This window comes from Crinia signifera, chromosome 11 (genome assembly GCF_055691185.1).
Source record: "Crinia signifera chromosome 11, ASM5569118v1, whole genome shotgun sequence".
NCBI lineage: Eukaryota > Metazoa > Chordata > Amphibia > Anura > Myobatrachidae > Crinia > Crinia signifera.
The window spans coordinates 64,780,292-64,802,551 of NC_139227.1; the positions used below are offsets into that span (position 1 = coordinate 64,780,292).

Below are 22,260 nucleotides of genomic sequence, written 5' to 3' on the forward strand. Positions count from 1 at the left end.
TTAATGCCACACAAATAGTAGGCACTATTACCCGCTGTTACTGCCACACAAATGGTAGGCACTATTACCCGCTGTTACTGCCACACAAATGGTAGGCACTATTGCCACACAAATGGTAGGCACTATTACCCACTGTTAATGACAATTATGCCACCCTTTACCTTCAAAGTGGGCAAGTCACTTATGTGCAGGGCCAGATTACCAGTTGGGCAGATGGAGCTGCAGCTTCAGGCCGCCACATAAAAATAGGCCCATCAGCTGGCCACATGGTTGGCATAATATAATAAGAATTACAATTGCATTCCTATTTTCCACACAAAATCATGCACTCTTTGTATATATGTAAGGAGACATTGGAGCGTATAGTGTATGTAGTCTACATCCCTACATGGCATTGGCCTCACCTCCTGCACGTCTCATAATAGGCCCATGAACATTTCCAGCACCAGGACCATTAGGCCTTTAATCCAGCTCTGAATATGTGGATACCCACAATTAATTATTGGAGAGCAAAAGTAATATGAGTAATGCTGCATTCATAATGTATCGCCTTTGGGATTTACCACACCATAACAAGGGCACATCACCAGCTTCACGCATAACTGAAATGTCCTCAGAGAATTATTATTATTATCAGTCCCTGAAATCCCTGCTAACCTAATCTAATCTAATGAAAGGACCATAGATATCACATTCTATATCATAGCATCAGACGTTGTGTACATTACAGGGGTCACTATCTCCTCACATGCCATTACATTCATATGCAGTACCTGGCCATACTCCTCAGGTGTATAAAGAATGTATCCTCTCTGTTGAACATACTCCTGGAACACCGGAGACCAAGGGCGTTCTCCACAGCAATAATCTGTGATCAGGAGTTTCCCTCCAGGTTTCAGCCAGGACTGTCAAACACAAAGATATTTTTTAAAAACAGAGCAAATTTAATGCAAACAGAAAGGTGCCACTGGATGCATTATTTAATATGATTAGGAAGAAAATATGAATGATTTCATGTCTTACATAGAACCTCCTGAAGAGGGCGCCCTTGTCATTGATGTGCAGGATGGTGTCTCTACTGTACACCACATCAAAGGATGCTTCAGGGAAGATCCGCCGTGTGGCATCACCAATTTCAAACTGTACCTGTGGAAGGAAGCAGATGTTGTGCTTATTGTAATAAGAGACTTGGCTGATGGATCTAGTACTGCTGACTTAAATCACTCACTGTAGGAGTCTTCTCTTGGATGGCTCTCTCCATGGCAATCTCCACCATGTTAGATGACAGATCCATCCCTAGGACTTCCACTCCAGATGTCTATAAAGAGATGAAGAAGCATAATCTATGTGAGCCAACAGCAATGTCATATATACAGATGGAGCCAGTCCCAGCTTTGCAGGGGATGGCGGAAGAATCGCCAGCCGCCATTCCCCGCCAGCCACCATCTGAGCTGCGAAAGGGGACGCACGCGCACAAAATGCGTGCGCGTCCCCTTCCGACGGCTCTTCCCCCGGGGTCCCCACTGCCTCCCCTGCCTCCCCGCTCTCCCACCTAACCCTGTCCGTCTCCCTGAAGCGGAGACGGACAGGGTTCCCGTCGCCCGGAAACGCGCGTCTCAGTCAGATGGAGCGCCTCGCGCTGGCGGATCGCCAGCGGAGACAATCTGGTGATTCGCCAGCAAGAGGGAGGCTGGCTCCATCTGTATATAGAACCAACTGCCATTACCATTAGCTAGGATATTATGTAGGATATTTACGGTACTTGTTTCCTAGTACGGCACCGTAGGGAAATCGCATCGCATGGGCCATTATAATGGCATGTGATGCGATATTTTTATGTAATTTTTTCTATGCTCATTGTACCCCACTGTATCGCATTGCATTGCATCGCATGTTCTGCAAAATTGCATGCGAACACATGCGATCTTATAGGGTGTGCAATGCCATGACATTAGGTATACAATAATATGATTGTATGTCCCCAAAATAGGTTTAAGGCACCCCTCACTATCCATGCCACCCCGAAGCGTGACGAGCGCAGCAAGCCCCGCGAGGGGCAGCGGAACGCGTCCTCTGACCTTTTCATTCCCCCACTATCCACGTTGGCGTGGAGTAGATCTTATATAGTGTGGCGAGCACAGCGAGCCACCGAGCCTGAAGCGTGGCTATCACAGCGAGCCCCGCGAGGGGACGCAGATTACTTTACATGTATTCCGCGGCCCCTCGCGGGGCTTGCTGCGCTCACCACGCTTCGGATTTGGTGGCTCGCTGCGCTCGCCACACTATATAAATTCAACTCCACGCCGACGTGGATAGTGGGGGAATGAAAAAGTTGGAGGACGCGTTCCACCGCCCCTCGCGGGGCTCGCTGTGCTCGCAACACTTCAGGGTGGTATGGATAGAAGGAGGGTGCGTTAAACCTATTTTGGGAACATACAATCATATTATTGTATACCTAATGTCATGGCATCAGACACCCTATAAAATCGCAAGCGATCGCATACGATTTTGCGGCAGATGCAATGCGATGCGATGGCCTGGGGTAGAGAGAGCAGTGAATAAATTACATAGGATAATCGCATCGCACATCGCATGGCCCTAAAATGACCCATGCAATGCGATGCGATCTTCCTACACAGAATAGCCCACTAAACACATTGCTTAGTGGGCGCCGTTCTAGGAAACAAGTACCATATTGACTATAAGCTTTGACTCTCGTATACCATAAACTTACAGATGTGTGAATTGATACCTTGCTGTGCATGCACTGTGGAGTTATTATCAGTTTGGTGGCATCTTGCAATTGTGGCATTTCTCAGTTAACATGTAGGCCTGCTTCGTATGGACAACACCCTCTCTTGCATATACTTTTCCGGTTAAAGTCTGGGTTGTTATGTTGACCATTATCTATACAATGTAGTTGTACCTTGGCCATGTAGAAGTCTCCTCCACCAATACCACAGCCCACATCAATGACACGCTGACCAGGAACCAGGTTGAGCATAGAGATGAACTCCTGACAGAAAGAGCACAGAGAATTAATGCAGGAATGCAATGTTTGGGGAGTCATTTTCTTTGTTAAGCCCCCATAAACCAGAAAGATATTGTACCCAATCGTACAATCTGGACTGGTTGTATGAAATATTGTATGCAGATTGTGTGCACATCATGTTCACACAATCCTGCAATGTGCTGTCCCACAGGTTGGAGGATTGGTCCTCTGATCAGACGTGCTGCATCAGATGATCAGTTGGAATTGGAAGCCGATTGCATGTGCTATTAAGCATATGCAATCGGTTGATTGACGGCTCACACGACCGGCGATATTTGAGTGGCAGTTTTCAGGCACATTAGGTGCAAACAATCGATTGTGAGACGACCAGGCGTATGCAGCAGCTGGATTGTATAATGGATTTTATGACGGATTGTGAGTACAGTGGGCCTTATTCTGGTTGGAGCGGCCAAACGTGCGTACGTTTGCTATTAACGTACGCTAGCCGCACGCGGCCGTTGGGGCTAAGTCCACCCACAACTCAGCCGCATACGTACGGGCATAAACAACGTAGAAGGGGAGTGGCGTACAAATGAGCGTACGCCAACGTACACGGACGGGCCAGCCCTTACACTCCGACAACTGGCGTACAACTGAGTGTACGCCGCCGTTTACGGACGTCTCTCGTCCGTCTTCCCACCGCCTTCTTGCGGAGATCTGAGCGTACGCCAGCTTGCACAGACGGGTCCCTATTGTTTTCAATAGAAAAGTCAGCTTATGTCACCGCTCGTGAGAGTGAGCGTACGTCCGTGTACGCTGACATACCCTTCATATATATGGACCTGCAAATTTTGCCTTTCAACTATAATTATGAAAATTAATTAATTGATTGAATTAATTAATGTGCAAAATAGTGGCCATGGGCTTAAAACATTGCTGAAACATCCTTTGTAGGTGTTAGATGTGGTTTATGTTATTGTATCATAAATACAAAACCTATGTTTGTATTAGAGTGAACACGTTGACACATGTCGACTTGTGTAGATTGAGTGTGCTACTGTGTAAAGTCTATGAAAGCACGTAGTGAATGTGTCTAACTGTTTAGCAAATACCTACCTTAGCATATATAAGCAGGTCTTACAAAGATTCTTACCTTAAATTAAACAAACCTTTAAATGTAGAGAAGTATAGAAAGATAAGCTTCCAATGTGTTTGAGTGCTGTGTGTGGCTTGCAGGTAGTGAAATCATGGTTTGGACTTAATAGACTGCAGCATTGCTTATTACATTCAGGTGTATGTGTTTGAGTAGGAATCAGCGTTAATTAGCAAACTCAGGCGCACGCTGGCATGCGGTATCTGTAGGGGTGGTTTGAGATGGCGGTTGGCGGCCGCCTGTTTTGTGTCCGAAATGAACGGTGCCTTAGTCGATCGTGCGGTAGTAGCACCGCTCATTTTTGGTGCACACCCCCGTGTACGCCCATATTTACGCCCATTTTCCCTCATTATTTCGGCCGCTCCCCTCTTCACGCCCCTATGCCGCCCCCAATACCCGTACACTCGCGTACAGGTTTTTTCGCACGTAGAGACCCGTCCGTAAGCGTTGTGGAGTGTTTGCGTCTGCGCATTAGCGAATGTACGCATGCGCAGATCATAAAAAAACCCGGGACGTACGCGTACGGCCCGGCCGCTCCAACCAGAATAAGGCCCATTGTGTGTCCAAAAACCACCAAGGACTGCTGGGGAGTTGAAGGGAAAGTTGGACACAATCATGAGTGAAGACAGATCTTTCTGATGACAACCTTAAGATCCGTACAGTGAGAAGCTCATTGTACCCTGACTGTACAGACCACCAACCCTGCCCTTACATTCCTCTCCTACACAGATCTCACCTTAGTGGTTTCCAGTCCTCCTGTGCTCACAAAGCCCTCCCCAAATATCTTCTCATATCGAAGGATCCCTCTGCGGGAATACTGCTGGTTATCCAGGAACTGCTGAAATGTCACATAACCACTGTGGCCATTGGGAGTGCGTGGGACCTTCTGCAGCATCCAGCAGACCTGGTTTTGATTCTTCTTTATCTGAAGACAAGATAAAACAGAAGTAAGTATAACATGAATGCATGGCGAAAAGGAAGAGAAAGGAATGATGGAAAAATAATAAAGGGTAATAAACAGAGTGGAAGATTCCTTGACACCACTATAAACAAACATTTTTAAAATACAGATCAACCCGCATGCTGTTAGAGCCATACTGCCTGTCAGACCTAGTAACAATAAAGAAAGGTAAGTATAAAATCCTTTTATTTTGTACTAGCTTATTGCTACTCAGCACTGGCCCATCATTTGCCTGGGAGAGATGGGGGGCTAGAACAAATATTAGTGCCCGTTCTTAGAGAGCCATCATCTTAGGAGCAAAGAAATAGTACAATAAACAAGTTACTTTTTACACAACCTGAGTATGGTACATTGGGGCAGATGTATGAAGCAGTGACAAGGGAGGAGAAGTAAGCCAGTGGACAAATTGCCCATGGCAACCAATCATCACTGAAGTAACATCTGTAATTTGCATAATATTAAATTAAACAGAGTAGCTGATTTTCATGGGCAACTTCTCCACTGGCTCGGATGTCCTTCCTTATCTCTGCTTCATGCATCTGCCCCATTCTGCATATGATATTGCTGTGCTGATGACTTCCAGTGTTTTCTTAGCAATGAAATCCTTGTAGCCCAGGAAACCAAACCCAAATATAGTAACCATTTGCTAAGAACCATTAAATAGGCATGCTCCCAAAAAAAAATATATATATTATTATTAAAGGAAACAATGCACATAGCAGTATGCACCATGAGAACCAATAAAAGAGTTTGACACATATTCAAAGGCAGAACAGAGTATAGCAAAGGCAATGGTACGGCATGCTCCCAATTTTAATAATAGTATATATTTGTGTCCCATTTGAAAGATAACAAGCCGTTGTGCACTGTTTTAATAATAGCAAGTAGTTATGTCCCATTATAGTACTACCTGGTAGATGTGACCACACCTGTGTGCAGGCCCGGTGACAGGGGGGGTCAAGGGAGACAGCCGTGCTGGGCCCAACGTCCTGAGGGGCGCCAAGGCCCACTAGCCCCCCATTCAGCCATCCACCCCACTCAGTCACTCAGGTTCCCCCTTCCCTTCGCTCAGATGTCCAGCGGGCAGCCAGCCTTGGATCAGAAGCCTGGCCCTGCCACCGACCCAGCCACCCCCCCCCCCCCCCACCAGCGGTGTAGCTAGGTGCCATGGTGCCCGGAGCATGGGCATGTTTCACGCCGACCCCCCCCTGCACTCTCATACAGGGACTCAGTTGATAGAAAGCACTAATTCCCCTTACGTCCCTGCTTCTTGTAGCACTGCTGCGTCTTCGTGTACAGCACTGGCTGCACACTGGAACCCGGGCCGTGGTGTGCGCACAGGAAACTGTGCGGTGACAGTTAGTTCTGTCTGTCGCGGGCCTCCCGACACAGCCGGGGCCGGCCCAGCCGGCTACTGAGCAGGGGAAGGAGGGAGCGCCGTTGTGACGTCATGGCACCGGCGTTCAAATCCGGCGCATGCGCAGTAAGAGCGCTCGCCGGATTTTTTTTTAAACAGCGGGGAGCGGGCGAGCAGGGCGGGGGAGCCGGCGGCAGAGTGCATGGCTCCGGCGCCAGGTGACATTGCAGCGCCTGGAGCACATGCTTTGCCGGCTCCACCGTAGCTACGCCTCTGCCCCACACACACACACACTCGCGAAACACTGATTGCGCCAGTGTGATAGAGAGCACAGGCCGTAAGGTGGAGGAGTGTGTCAGTGTGAGGGAGTGAGTTAGTGTGATATAGCGCAGGCTGCAGGGTTAGTGAGTGTGTCAGTGTGATATAGCGCAGGCTGCAGGGTGAGGGAGTGCATCAGTGTGATATAATGCAGGCCACAAGGTGAGGGAGTACATCAGTGTGATAGAGAGCACAAGCCATGGGGTGGAGGAGCACATCAGTGTGATAGAACAAAGGACGCAGGGTGAGGGATTGCGTTGGTGTGATAGAGCGCAGGTTAACGGAGCCCGTTGTTGTTACAGTATAGAGCGCAGGCCGCAGGTTAAGGCAGTGCACCAGTGTGATAGAACGCAGGTTAAGGGAGCGCGTTGTTGTTACAGTATAGAGCGCAGGCCACAGGGTAATGGAGTGCACCAGCGTGATAGAGCGCAGGTTAAGGGAGCGCATTGTTGCTACAGTATAGACCACAGGCCACGGGGTAAGGGAGTACGCCAGTGTGATAAAGCACAAGCCGCGGGGTGAGAGAGCATGTCGGTGGGAAAAAACGCAGGGCGCAGTGCGTCCAGTGTATGTTCCAACAAGGGGGGGGGCCTTGAAGAAGACAGGTTCTCTGTCGAAACGCGTTGGTAGGAGAGGAGCGGACTTTGCTGTAATACTACTGGGAATTTTTAGCTGACAGACGGTGACGGACTGGGGTATAAGGCCAATACCCCAGCCTTAAGGTACCGTGTCTTGTTCCATGCTGCACGTGTGGTGAACCTATAAAAAGATACCGTTATGGGCACCTCTTTCTTTTCTAATAGTGAGTGATGGTACGCATATGGTTACCCACGTCGTGAACCCCATCTATATCCCTTTAGCCTGACTACATCATTGCTGATACCTGCTTTTTATTTTATTTCATTTATATATCTCCTATTCCTGAGAGAAACATCGGAGATTTGTGTATACTACCCTCCATCGCCCATCGGTTCATTTTTCCAAAACAGGGGGGGGGGGGGGGTTAATAGCATTTGGGGGGGTGGGGGGCCCTCAGAGATATCTGTGTGTAGGGCCCCAAAAATTCTGTTGCTGGCCCTGTCTGTGGGTCATTCTTAAACATAAAAAGGTTCCTGAATAAAAGAACCCCCATGATTAATATGTTAACTAAATGTAACATATCTGTTCTAACATATCATAACTCTGGTGCCTTGGAATCCTACACCTACATTATGAGCAGGTCTCCCTCAATAAGATGTATGTACATTTGCCATTTCTTTACTTTATCAGTCTAGTTACATATTTTCAGTAAATCTATAAATAGGTATACACATGTAGAGATGTGTGCTAACCTTTTATGCTAAGTGATCTAGGGTAGGCAAATTCCTTTGAACTTCCCGGTGTCTAGATCGCCCATATACACATTGTGAGGTGTGCGAACAGGGCCTGATTCAAGGTTGACTTGGTAAACTGCGAAGATTACAGCTTACCAAGTCACTGAGCGTCCGCTCCCCCGCCCTTCCGAAAAATCACCCCCCCATATCCCGAGGGGATGTGTTATGAAAACCCCTACCCTTGCATGTTCCCACAGCAGAAGAAATTATTTGATGGTCGGCCACCATCGAATGATTTCTCCTGGGCTTGGAAATCTAAGTCAGTGGAGACTAACTTACATTTGTGGGACGAAGACAGGGCGGACGGCTGACGTCATGTGACATCTGCCAATTCTGACCATTGGGGCAGGGGCCAATTCCGGTTCATTGCGAATGAACCAGAAATGGCCCCTCAATGTTTTGGATGCACTTGCTAGGCGACCTAACTAGTTTTTGGCCTACATGCACTAAAAGATCTGAGCTGGCAATGTCAACACGAGGTACTGCACATCGCCATTGCCATGGGGTGTACACACGGAGGGATTTGTGCTTAATTTCTAAGCGATCTAGACAGATATCTGATAAAATAGCCACAAATCACCCCGTGTATAGGCCCCCTAACACTAATTGTAGTACAGTTCACTATGATTCCCAATTGCTGAGTATGTGGAGTCTTTAATATAGGGGGTTATTCTGATTCACTCGGAAAGGAACAATCAGTCTCTAATGGACAAAACCATGTGCACTGCAGGTGGGGCTGATGTAACATGTGCAGGGAGAGTTAGATTTGGTTGTTTTATCGTTTCTGTGCAGGGTAAATACTTTGTAAATGCTTTATTTTTACACTGCAATATCAATATCAGTTTGAAGTACACCTCCCCACCCAAATCTAACTCTCTCTGCATTTTACATCAGCCACACCTGCAGTGCATATGGTTTTGTCCATTAGAGAGTGAATCAGAATAACCCCCATAATACAGCAGATAACAGGGAAATCACTGTGATCTGATTGTTCAAAAAATAACCTGAATAACCAATTTAAATTTACTGCTCTGTTTATGTAGCTGTGCTGCAAAGCCAGGTTGCTGTGGTGCCACCTACCAGTAGGAGGGTAGAGCAGTGTGGTCCTGACAGCAGGAAAGTGGAGCAATGTGGTACTAGTCCCACTTTACAACAGGAGGGTGGTGTAGTGAGATATTGGTATCACTTTACAACAGGAGTGTAGAGTAGTGTGGAGTGGTGTGGTGCTGGTGCCACCTTACAGCAGGAGGTTTGGCGCAGTGTGGTACTGCTGCCAACTTACAGGAGGAGTATAGAGTGGTGTGGAACAGGTGCCACCTTACAGTGAGAGGTTTGGGGCAGTGTGGTACTTGTGCCGTCTTACAGCAGTAGGGAGGAGTGGTGTGGTACTAGTGCCACCTAATAGCAGAAGGGTGGAGTGGTGTAGTACTGGTTCCACCTTACAGCAGTAGCTAAAACTGGTGTGGTACTAGTGCCACCTTGCAGCAGTAGGGAGGAGTGGTGTGGTACTGGTGCCACCTAATAGCAGAAGGGTGGAGTGGCATGGTACTGGTGCCACCTAATAGCAGAAGGGTGGTGCTGTGTGGTACTAGTGCCACCTTACAGCAGGAGGGTGGAATGATGTGGTACCAGTTCCACCTTATAGCAGGAGGGTGGAGTAGTGTAGTACTAGCGTCACCTTACAGCAGGAGGGTGAAGTGGTGTAGTACTAGTGCCACCTTGCAGCAGGAGGGTGGAGTGATGTGGTACTGGTGTCGCCTTACAGCAGGAGGGTGGAGTGGTGTAGTACTATTGCCACATTACAGCGGTAGGGAGGAGTGATGTGGTACTGGTGCCATCGTGCAGCAGGAGGGTGAAGTGGTGTAGTACTAGCGTCACCTTACAGCAGTAGGTAAGAGTGGTGTGATGCTAGTGCCACCTAATAGCAGAAGGGTGGTGCTGTGTGGAACTGGTGCCACCTTACATAAGGAGGGTGGAGTTATGTGGTACTGTTGCCTCCTTACAGCAGGAGGGTGGAGCGGTGTGGTACTGAGTCACAGATTCAAGTTGTAGATGTTATTACCTTTATATATGTCTGGACCAATTTTGACATCACAATCTCAAAACCATTGTCTCCAGAAAGTGAGGTGACAGATGTCAGCAGGTGATTATACTGAGCAGGACTACGATAAACGGAGGGGTTAAATGTCCTCCCACGGTCACCTAGAATAAAATAACCAGTTTCATTAGTTATATAATACGAACAGAGATCTTAATTCATACCTGATCGCTGTACAAATTTGTTCTCAAAATGGGCAAAGCCATGTGCACTGCAGGTGGGGCAGATGTAACATGTGCAGAGAGAGTAGATAGATTTGAGTTATTTGTACACAGTAAATCAGGGTTGCCTACATGACTCTCTCCATGAGAGAGAAAATGCTCTGTTCCTGGACTTCCCTGGTAATGTATGATTGCCATCACCTGTGGGGAGCTAGGTAATTCATAAGAAAGGGGTTTCACCACAGGTGATGGCAATCATACATTACCAGGTAAGTCCAGGAACAGAGCATTTTCTCCCTGGAGTAAAAATTGTGTCAGGTAGGCAACCATGCTCTCTGCACATATTCATACCTCCCAACATGACCCTCTCCATGAGAGACACAATGCTCTGTTAGGGATTGCCATCTTGCCTTTGCCATCGATGGCAAAAGTACAACTGGCCATCGATGGTGCATAACTATGCAATGGATGACCATCAATGTTTTTACATATCGATGGTCATCCATTGTCTTTGACTGATTGGCCTGTGAGCCAATCAGAATACGGGGACGGGGCTTCACGGGTGTCCTTGGAGGAGCAAAACAAAACTATTCGTTTGAGCTTGACATTGATGGTGGGAAACCATCTGGTTCTCCCCCATCGATGTCAAAACTATTCAACATCGGCCATAAACCATCGATGATTTCTAAACATCAATAGTCGATGGAAATCCCTATGCTCTGTTCCTCTTAATGTATGATTGCCATCACCTGTGTTGAACAGAGTAATGGATCAGAAAGGTGTTTCAACACAGGTGATGGCAAGCATACATTAAGGGCGGGATGTATTAAAATACATCGCCGCCCTTCGCCGCCCCCCCGCCGCGATGCTGCCGCATATGTACTAACATATGCGGCTGGCATCGCGGTGCGGTGACGGAGGCCCCCCCCCCCCCGCGATACCTGTACACTGGTGTGCGGGGGGTCTCCGTCACCTCCCTGTCGCCACGCTCTCCCTTCACGCCGGGGACAGCTATGCATGCTGTCCCCAGCGCTTCCTCCTCCCCCCTGCAGCCGGAAGGATGTCCGGCTGCTTCACTAGGGGGAGGCAGGGCTTACCTTCGGGGGTCCAGGAGGACCCTTCAGGAAGGTAAGCCAGAGGGGGGGTCGGCGAGGCGGCGGGTTTGCATCGGCGGGCGGCGAAAAGAAGCCCATAGGCTTCTATAGGGTATCGCCACCCAAAGGTGGCGATACCCTTCAGTGCGGTATCATTTTTGATACATTGGAAAATGCGGTAAAACCGGGGTTTTACCGCGTTTTCCATTTGATACATCTCGCCCTAAGAGAGAAGTCCGGGAGTGCTAGCAGGAGTAGAGAGAACTAAATGGAGAGTGGGTACACCATACTTGCCTACCTGACCCTCTTCATGCGGGAGAAAATGCTCTGTTCCTGGACTTCCCTAGTAATGTAGGATTGCCATCACCTGTGGTGAAACACCTTTACCTACTGTAGCTCCCCACAGGTGATGGCAATCCTACATTACCAGGGAAGTCCAGAAACAGAGCATTTTCTCCCGCATGGAGAGGGTCAGGTAGGCAAGTATGAGGTACACTGAGGGTAACCTGTCATGCAGTAAGCCAGCCAGTCAGACAGCCCTGTGGAGGTCTACAAAAACAAGCAGGAGCCTGGAATTTCCTAAGTACACTGGAGTGTAGAGTACACAGGGCAGACAGGAATGCTGCGGCTGTGCTGGAATTACACAAGGTAGACAGGAACCCTGCAGCTGGAATTACACAAGTCAGACAAAAGCCTTGCCAGTCAGACAAGGTAGGTTATTATTTCCACTTGAACAGACAAATAAACAACAGGATGTGTTTTCAGAAGGTACAGACAGCAGGTCAGGTGGAAGGAGCATGCAGATTAACTCATTCCTGACCAAACATTTTGAATCCGATTCAGATCTGATCACTGCTGTATGAATTTACACATAGGCTGATTATTGATATACTGCACATGCGTATGGGCCGGAATTTGTTTGTGTGCGTGATGCAATCCTGACACTTTTTTTCCTTAGCTAGCGGTTCGCAAGGTGATTGACAGGAAGTTGGTGTCTGGGGGTGGTAACTGGCTAAGTAAAATGCAGGTATGCCAGACAAAAATGCTAGGCGTGACGTATGACGCCAGCTCTGGGTCGGATAAGCCTGTACAGAAATATGAAAAGGTTCCCCTGTATTCATGGCAGCTGCAGAGTAATGCTGGCCACACATCAGACCAACTTTCCTCCAACATACCTCCCAACTGTCACGATTACAGCGGGACAGTCCCGATTTTCGGGTCCTGTCCCGCTGTCCCACCCACGGCAGGCATTGTCCCGCTGCGGGGGGTGGCAGTTGGGAGACCCCCCAATCTAATAGAATAGACGCTGTGCGCATGCGTCTATTCTCGTATGAAAATGAGGTTGCGGCTAATTAGCATAAGCCGTGCCCTCATTTGCATACGTCCACCCCCTTTTCGGACGCTCGCGCGTCGAAGTGTCCCTATTTCATTTCATCAGAAGTTGGGAGGTATGCTCCAACCATCCAACTAGTTGCTTGGATGGAATAAAAATATGGTACTGGATGAGAGCAAATGTAATATATACTTCAGAAATTTGCTCCCAAAATCTGAAAAAGGACAAAAACTGTCACTCAGACACGGTATTGTAGTTGAACCTGTTTGATTTAAACAATTTGAATGTTTTTATCCATTTTCCTGGGTTTGTGAGCACATTCCTGATTGTCCTTTGCTCCCATCCAGTACTAGATTTTTATTCAATCCAAGCAACTAGTTGGATGGTTGGAGGAAAGTTGGTCTGATGTGTGGCCAGCATTAGTCCCTGGTTACTCTGAGCTTGCGATGAGTGGTGACCAGTGAAAAAAATCATTAGATGTTGAACGACTAACAAATGGTTTTGGACTTATTCGCTCGGCTGTGAAGTCTTATACGGCCTACACACATGCCGATATTAAGGCATTTTCTAAGCGATTTTGCTTAGTTTGGCAAAGTCGCTTAGAAAATGCCCTCACATCGGTGTATGTGTGGGGGCTATATCGGCAGCCGTGCGCGTCCCCGTGCGTCTTTATCGCTGGCCGAGATTGATGGACAGTGTCCATCAATCTCGGCATCGGCAGTGTTCTCCCACCGGAGAACACTGGCGCTGTCTGCTCACTTAGCACACAGAGCTGACAGCTCGCTCTGTGTGTGGGCTGTCAGCTCTGTGTGCTATGCGATAGCGGCGCAGCACAGCCCGACCTAGCATAGCTAGGTAGCCCTGCACACATCGGCATGTGTGTAGGGCCCATAAGTTAGCTAAACACCTCTATTCGCACAGCGAGCACATTAATTTGCAAGGTAGGATTTTACTATAGCAGGGTGGCATCTGCCTGTTTGGTGACTACTGCTAATTCGCACAGCAGCAATCAGGTCTGAATCGGGCCTTCATGTCAAACAGATAGATTTGAAGAGTCATTATAAACTTCTTTTTTTTTTTTAAATAATACTCAGGGAACAGTTCCAACTAGATTTAAAAGAAATCTCTCTATCTGCATCCCACATTGTTGTCAAGGCTGCTATATTTGGGGGCTTGCTTCTTTGCCCAGATTTAACAACTTTAAAAGATGAAATATTTCAAACATATATGTCAGTTCTTTGGTGATGGCAGATGGAAACGGATTCGGTATGAAGTTCCGACATGGTCAAAATCCCGAATGGGCCATAATACCGACAAGCTCAAAATCCCGACATTTAAAATCCCGACATGGTCAAAATACTGACATATAGAATGTACAGGTGAAACAGTCAACATGACTTTGGGTCAACAGGTAGCGAGGTCGACATAGGTTTTTTCACTGTTTTTTTACCCGAATGTCAGCACAGTCGACATGGACACAGTTGGAAGTGAACCGCAGCCCCTCACATTACTCGCCATGCTTCGGGCATGGTGCCTTGCTGCGCTCGGCACACTATTTTATTCTCCCACCCCGCCCTAGTGGATGGCAGGGCATGAAATACCGCCTGTTGGCACAGTGAAAAAACCCATGTCGACCTCGCGACTTGTCGACCCAAAGTCATGTTGACTGTTTCACCTGTACATTCTATATGTCAGTATTTTGACCTTGTCAGGATTTTGACCTTGTCGCTATTGCGTATCGGTCTTTCTAAAAAATTTGAAAAGGCTGATAAGCCACTGCATGACTGCTGTCACTACAAAACCAATGGTGCTGCAGCAATCAAACATGAAACAAATAGTGCTAAAAACGAATAAACGCGGTCAAGTATTACTCTGTATTGCTAATTCCTAAAGTGAACTAAAAAACTAATGCTACTGTGAAGACATATATCTATATACAACATAGAATGCTGGTACCTCTTCCAGCCTGTAAGCATGGGGCATTTAAAGCCACAGTATCTTAATAAAAATCTAGCAACGCTGTACTGTATTTTAAATTACATGATGGTTATTTGCCTGTGATAATAACAGATCCTGGACTCAACGACTAATGTGGAGGAGAATGTATTGTGGGCCAGACAGACACCTCGAAATTCTGGTGCGTCTGTTACCAAAATGCCATCTCCTACCTGGGTACACATTGGGATCAGGAAACTATATCTGTGATCTGCATTGTTCATTGAGTTCCTTTGGGGGCTAATGTCTCCATCCTAAAGATCCATCTTGATTTAAGCTGGAACAATTTTTTTTCATTTTTTCCCTGTCTCCTCCCCTCGCCAAGGGTGGGACCTGGTCTATGATCATGTATTTTACAGAAGAGAGCGGGTGACGGGCTTGGGCATAATGATGCGCAAGTGGTTGCTCACTTGTGCCTTTGTTAATGGCTGCGAGGATCGCTGAGTGGTGTTGAGCCATACGCTCTTTAAACTGCCTCTTAAGGCCCCCCATATATAGAGTCGACTGCCCGGCAGCTCCCTGGGAGGCTCACATACGATGAGGACTTTGATGTGCCATTTTTTACATGTGATAAATCGCATGCGATTTATCACGTGTAAAAAAAAAACACAGGGAGCTGCAGGGCGGTGAGGAGCAGTGGGGGAGGGCACCTGGGGAGGAAGCAGTGGGGCAGCAGTGCGTTACCAGATCAGTGCTGGGGCGGGCGGCGGTGACCATCAGTCTCACTCTCCACTGTCCGTGTCCAGCGCTGTAGCGGGCGGGCAGCCGCCAGTAGCGCACGCAGAGGGGGTTTCTGAGTACCCAGAAACCACCCCCCCAGGAGTCTAAGGGCCCTAGGCTGAAAGCTGAGGGCCCCCTCTTTCCATGGGTATAAGAATTGTAAAAATCAGCCCTTCGGAACCGTAGATATCTGACTTCAAAGCAGTGGTCCCCATCCAAGCCTATTAATTGCTTTTCCCAGTCAGATATTTCAGGTTCTGTCTGACTTAGAGTTTTTCTGAGGATAGATTCCAAAAGCTGGGACTCCGCTCCTTTGATGAACACTAGCACCTTGTCTCTACTGTTCCCAGAACCAGAGATATCAGCCTTCCAGCAGCTGGCTACTGCTCCAGCTCCACACACCTTGTATGTAGTTTTATATTCTCGTTGGCAGATTGCTCTGCCTCCTGAACTCTGATCCCCTAGTCCCCAATACAATTTGGCAGGTGGGATTCTCTAGTTTTTAATTCCATTAAAATCTAAGAAATCTATTTCTGGGAACTGGAGATATCTGCAGTCAAGCAAGCTGTCCTCCCACCAGAAAATTATAAATAATAAGCCCACTCCACTATACACCACTCCTCTGCGTATTAAACATCCTCTACCACCCTGGAAGTTATGTATCGGGCCCCTTCATTCAGCCCAATGCCCCCTTCTCCCACCCATCTCCCACCATCTGTGCAGTAAAAGTGTAATTAGTGGAAATTACTGATCCAGGCCCTACATGCTGAGCAGTTGATATAATACCCCCTACCACCCGGGGCAAAGCTTCCCCCACCCCTACCGCTGGAGGAACGTTAAGTGCCCCAATACATTGCTATGCCCAGGGGTCTACACTGCTGTTGATGCCCCTGTATGTATATATATATATATATATATATATATATGTATATATTTTAAATTATTATTATTTATATACATTTGGTCTATCTATAATACTTTAACTGAACCGGCATATACTGGGTCACCTAAGTGTCTATCTCCGTGCTTTGCTCCGCCTGAGGACGGCGGCAGGCAGGGGGATGGAAGTCTCCCTGCCTGCCCCAGAACGTTTGTGGGGGGAAGGTGGGCTCCCCGGGAGCCAGGCAGCACAGGCTGCCCCCCGGGGGTGCCAGCAGGGGACCGGGTATATTCACTACACCTGATCATGCGTATGTAATGATCGGGTGCAGTGAATATATGAATATCTAATGAGCGGCTCGGCTCCAGGCCCCCTGCTGGCTGGTCTGTGTAAAAAAAAATATATATATATATATATATATATATATATATATATATATATTTTTATTTTTTTTATTAAATATATATTCATGTGCTTACAGCACATGAATAAAAATAGCATGCCCCTCCTCAGAATAAAATTCCTGATTTTTTTACACCAAATGTAAAAAACAAAACACTTTATTTTAAAAGTTCACATTCCACTTCACCATAAAAAGATAGCGATTGCTACTCGGTGAATCATGGCGAAAAAAACCTTGAAATGTATTCGCCATCTGGTCATTGAATAGGGTGATTCACCGTTTTAGTCAAAAATTCGCCTTACAGCACAAAATCGCCATAAAAACATGGCGAATCAGCCTCATTGAATACCGCCCAGTATGTATCAGCTGCTGCTTATTTAAATGGCAAGTTCCCTTTTACTTTATATAGTCAGTCTCACACAGATATACAAGTTTTGCACATTATACAAGGCAGAGAAAGAAAATGATCGTCGTTTATTTACAGTTTTTTATTTGCAATTTTTACATATAGCCCAGCATATTCCGCTGCACTATACAATTGATCATTTGTTGTTACTTTTTTGTTTTTCAGGTCATATAATAATGAGATTTACTGTATGTCTTACCTGGTAAATCTCTTTCTTCAAGGACATCAGGGGCCACAGCTTTACAGTGGGTAGTGGGAGTGGGAGAGAGCACCAGCACCCTAGGTTAAACTTGACCTGCCTCCCAGGCAGTCGGGCTCCTCCCCTCCTCTACCCTGCCTCCAGGCCAGGAAGCTCTGTTTTTTTAACAAGCCAAGGCAGGAGACAAGAGAGAAGGAAGAGAAGCACCACACAGAAACACATTCTGAACACATGTTAGGGTACTTGTGGAGTATCACGGCTCCCATCGCATGCCATCGCATGCCATATGTAGTGGCATGAGATGGCATGCGATGAGATGCGATTTTTACAGTTTTTTAGCTATTTTTAGCAAAAATCGCATCGCATGCGTTTTTGCACTGAAATGCATCCAAATGCATGGAAATGTGTAGCAAACATGTTAAATGCCCCCAAATGTCATTTTTCAGAGTGTACCACCCCCACTATCAACGCCAACCCGAAGCGTGGCGAGCGCAGCGAGCCCGCGAGGGGCGGCGGTACGCGTCCTACGACCTTTTCATACCCCCACTATCCACTTCGGCGTGGAGTTGAGAACAGAAAGTGTGGCGAGCGCAGCGAGCCACCGAGCCCGAAGCGTGGCGAGCGGACGCGGACACCTGTGAAGCCCGCGAGGGGACGCGGATACCTGTGAAGGTATCCGCGGCCCCTCGCCACGCTTCGGGCTCGGTGGCACGCTGCGCTCGCCACACTTTCTATTCTCAACTCCAGGCCGGCGTGGATAATGGGGGTATGAAAAGGTCATAGGACGTGTACCGCCGCCCCTTGCGGGCTCGCTGCGCTCGCCATGCTTCCGGTTGGCGTTGATAGTGGGGGTGGTACACTCTGGAAAAATGACATTGGGGGCATTTAACATGTTTGCTACACATTTCCATGCATTTGGATGCATTTCAGTGCAAAATCGCATGCGATCGCATCGCATCGCATGCGATGCGATTTTTTAGCATACGACGGACATCGTGGGAGCCGTGATACTCCACAAGTACCCATGTTAGTACCCTCAACCGAGGAACAACATAACATAATCATAACTTAACCGTAACGGAAGTAAAGCAGGCGCGGCAGGGAGGGATCCCTGTGGCCCCTGATGTCCTCGAAGAAAGAGATTTACCAGGTAAGACATAAATCTCATTTTCTCCTTTGGTAGACATCAGGGGCCACAGCTTTACAGTGGGACGTCCTAAAGCAGCCACCTATGGGTGGGGACGCGCCTGTGCCGCAGCCAACACACTCTGGCCGAAGGCCGAGTCCTGGGAGGCAAACATGTCAAAAGCACAAAACTGCAAGACAGTATTGGCGGACGACCAAGTCGCCGCCCTGCAAATTTGCTCAATTGTAGCACTGCCCCTAACAGCCCAGGCCACCCCCACAGACCTAACGGAATGTGCCCGAATCCCCGCCGGAACCGGGAGGGAGGTGTCCAAATATGCCTGCCAGAGTAAATCCAGTAGTTTGCATAGAGGCAGGCCACCCTCTCATCCGACCCCTATAGTACAAAGAGAGAGGGAGAGAGTCTGACTAGTGCAACGGCCTAGAATGGCGCACATAGATGTGCCCCGTCCAGACAATGTCCAAGGAGGACCAAGCCGTAGTAACAACAGACTGTCCAAATGCCGGAACAATAATGTCCTGGTTGACCTGAAAGCTGGACACCACCTAATGTTGATGAGAAGTAACGGTAGGAAGAACCGCCAGGTTAGAACAAAAGACCAAGAATAAAGGACTTACGGGACAGAGCTGACGTGTCAGAGACTTCCCTGGCCAAAGCTATCGCCACAAGAAAATGATCTTTCAGGTGAGTCAACACAGGTCAACCGAGCGCAAGGGCTCAAAAGGTGGGCCCTGAAGCCGACAGGATTAGAGAGATCCCCTGGGGCAACCGGGGTAACAAAGGGAGGCTGGATATGGAAGACACCCTGCAGGAATGTGCAGACATCCGTCGACAGGGCCACTCATCGACGGAACAAGATGTACAAGGCCGAAATCTGAACCTTAAAAGATGAGAAATGCAACCCAGCCTCCAGAACCTTCTGCAAGAAGGGCAGAACCCTAGCCAGGCAGTAAGTCCCAGAATCTGAAGCATAGAATTCGCACCAGGAAAAGTAAGCCCTCCATATGCGATGGTACACCCCCGTCTAGAAAGGTTTGCTCGCCCTGTGCATGGTGGAGGTCACTCTTGAGAGAAACCCACTGGGCCTTTTACCCGGGAGGTCTCAACAGCCATCCCGTCAAAGCCAGGTGCCTCAAAGTCGAGAGAGAGAGGCGGACCCTGAGAGAGCAGGCCTGTGCCCAGGGGTAAGCGAATAGGAGGGGCTACTGACAGGGACTGCAGATCCGAACACCCGATTCGTCTGGGCCAAGGTGGAGCAACCAGACTTATCGTGACGCCCTCCGGCTTCAGCTTGCGAGACATTCGCAAAAGGAGGAAAAGTGGCGGAAAGGCGCCATCAGTGTGGACGGCCACGGAGCGCCAGGGCATCTACCAGGCAAGCCCCCCTCTAAACACGCACAGTGGTGTTTTGAGGGTATGGCGAGAGACCATCAAGGCCACCTCGGTTTGGCCCCACCATTGTTCCATCATCTGAAACACCACCCGATGGAGGGTCAAGTAGTCGGCATCCAGGGTCTGATGGCCAAGGAAGACCGCCACCCAATTCAGGACTACCGGGATAAAGATTGCTGAAAGAGCAGGGATCATCTCTGAAAGATGCAGGATGCTTCTGCCATAGTGGGCTGACAATGAGTGCCACCCTGGTGGTTAACATAAGCCACCCTTGTAGCAATGTCCGACTGAACCTGCACCGGGCAACCCCTAAGTCAGGGTTCCGCCAGGCAGACTTTCCGGAAGATTGTCTTCAGTTTGAGGACGATGATGAAGAGCTGGGCCACCAGAGTGGTCCAGATACCATGGAACGACCTCTGGGAAGTGACCACCCTCCAAACACGGAGGGCTAGCATGCGTGGCTAGGAGTGTCTACTAGTGAGGTTCCGTCCTGACGCCACCAGGAAAAGGGGGGGGGCCCTGCTGGAGACCAGGCGAACTTCTGGGACCAGATATTGTTATAGGGTCCCAACCCCCTGGAGAGTATCTTCCCCTGTACAGGGCGGGAATGGAACTGAGCCTATTCGGCCAATGCGAAGGACGATACCACCAACCCCAGGGCCCCCCTGCAGGCATGCACAGACACCCACAGACACCCACCAGGGGGAGAAGAGATGTCTGATCCTGGACTGTAGAGCCAGATGGCAATCCCCCAGAAGGTATATCCTTTGCCGAATAGTATCTAAACCGGCCCTCATATCTGGCTCAGGCCCAAATAAGAAGGAACCCTTAAAGGGACTTTGAGTTTGGGCCTTCCAAGCGCGCAGACACCGGTATGTGTGTGCAGCTATGGCTGAAAGTGACCCTCTGGAGGTGAGTGGTGTAATTTCCAGAGCCGCCACCCCCAGGTAAAGTGTCACGTGATGCTCAATAGAAGGCAGCAGGGTTTTCTCTGGCACCCCTTATGCAGCTCCGCTGTGAGAGAAGTTGCTCACGCAACTAAGGCCTTAGCCACCCAAATGCCTGGGGCAGGAGTGCGTCCACTTTAGGGACAGTCTCCCAGGGGACTATGCCCGCATTGGACTAGTACAGGACTAGTACAGGACGGCTTATGCGCAGGATGCCCACAGGTACAGCCTCCTCTCAGGAGACTGCTTGGGGTTGCCGGTGCAGCTAGTAGACAAGTTCTTATCTGCACCGCCCCTGCAGGATGTACAAGACATCAGCGCCGGAGCCCCAGAGTCACTGAGACTGGTACCCCTGGAAGACGTTGCAGTGTTATAGCACTGTGAACAGGCAGCTAAAGGCACAGGTATTCTCTGACCAACAGAGATAGTGTTCAAGCTATACACAGTAAGCTGGTACTATGTACACCATGTGGTGGCGTAGACATTTAGCCCATATGTACGGCTAACACAGATTCATACTTCTGTTTCATATTTTGGATTGTGGGAGGAAACCGGAGTACCCGGAGTAAACCCACTCAAACACGGGGAGAACACACAAACTGCACAGCTAGAGTCATATTGTGGGACCTTAGCGCTGTGAAGAAGCAACGCCAACCATCACACCATCCGTGCTGCCCCCACAGTACACAGTAAGCTAGTACTAGGCACATATAGCAATCATTAGCAGGCAGCCTTTCTGACAGGCAGTGATAGTGTTACACAGTGCACAGCCAACCTGTGATATACATACAATGCAGTGATATAGACAGTGCGGAAGCGGGACATCTGTCAGAATGAACTTAGGTCTACAGTCATTAGGTCGACCCCACTAGGTCGACTGGCAGGAAGGTCGACCTGACTTAAGGTCGACATGGGCCAAGGTCGATATGACTTAAGGTCGAATTTGCATAAAGGTCGACATGAAGAAGGTCGACTGGTCATAAGGTCGACATGGGTTTTCCACTGTTTTTTAATCCGAATGTCGACACAGTCGACATGGACACAGTTGGCAATGAGAATCGGACCCTCGCATCGCTCGCTTCGCTCACAATGCTTCGGGCACTGTGCCTCGCTGCGCTCGGCACACTATTTTATTCTCCCACCACGCCCTAGTGGATGGTAGGGCATGAAATACCGCCTTTCGGCACATGTCGGCTCAAAAAAACAGTGAAAAACCCATGTCGACCTTATGACCAGTCGACCTTCCTCATGTCGACCTTTATGCAAATTCGACCTTAAGTCATGTCGACCTTGGCCCATGTCGACCTTAAGTCAGGTCGACCTTCCTGCCA

General features: G+C 48.5%; 1 protein-coding gene across 1 annotated transcript in view; it reads right to left on the reverse strand.

Moving 5' to 3' along the window:
* The window catches only part of LOC146046209 (uncharacterized), a 40,789-nt gene that overhangs the window by 3,202 nt on the left and 15,327 nt on the right, over positions 1 to 22,260 (reverse strand). Inside the window, exons 5-10 of the mRNA XM_083165439.1 lie at positions 10,217 to 10,356; positions 4,882 to 5,070; positions 2,927 to 3,016; positions 1,229 to 1,318; positions 1,024 to 1,146; positions 774 to 905 (exon numbers count right to left, since the gene is read on the reverse strand). Coding sequence (XP_083021565.1) covers positions 774 to 905; positions 1,024 to 1,146; positions 1,229 to 1,318; positions 2,927 to 3,016; positions 4,882 to 5,070; positions 10,217 to 10,356 — 764 coding nt within the window. The remainder of the gene's footprint in view (positions 1 to 773; positions 906 to 1,023; positions 1,147 to 1,228; positions 1,319 to 2,926; positions 3,017 to 4,881; positions 5,071 to 10,216; positions 10,357 to 22,260) is intronic.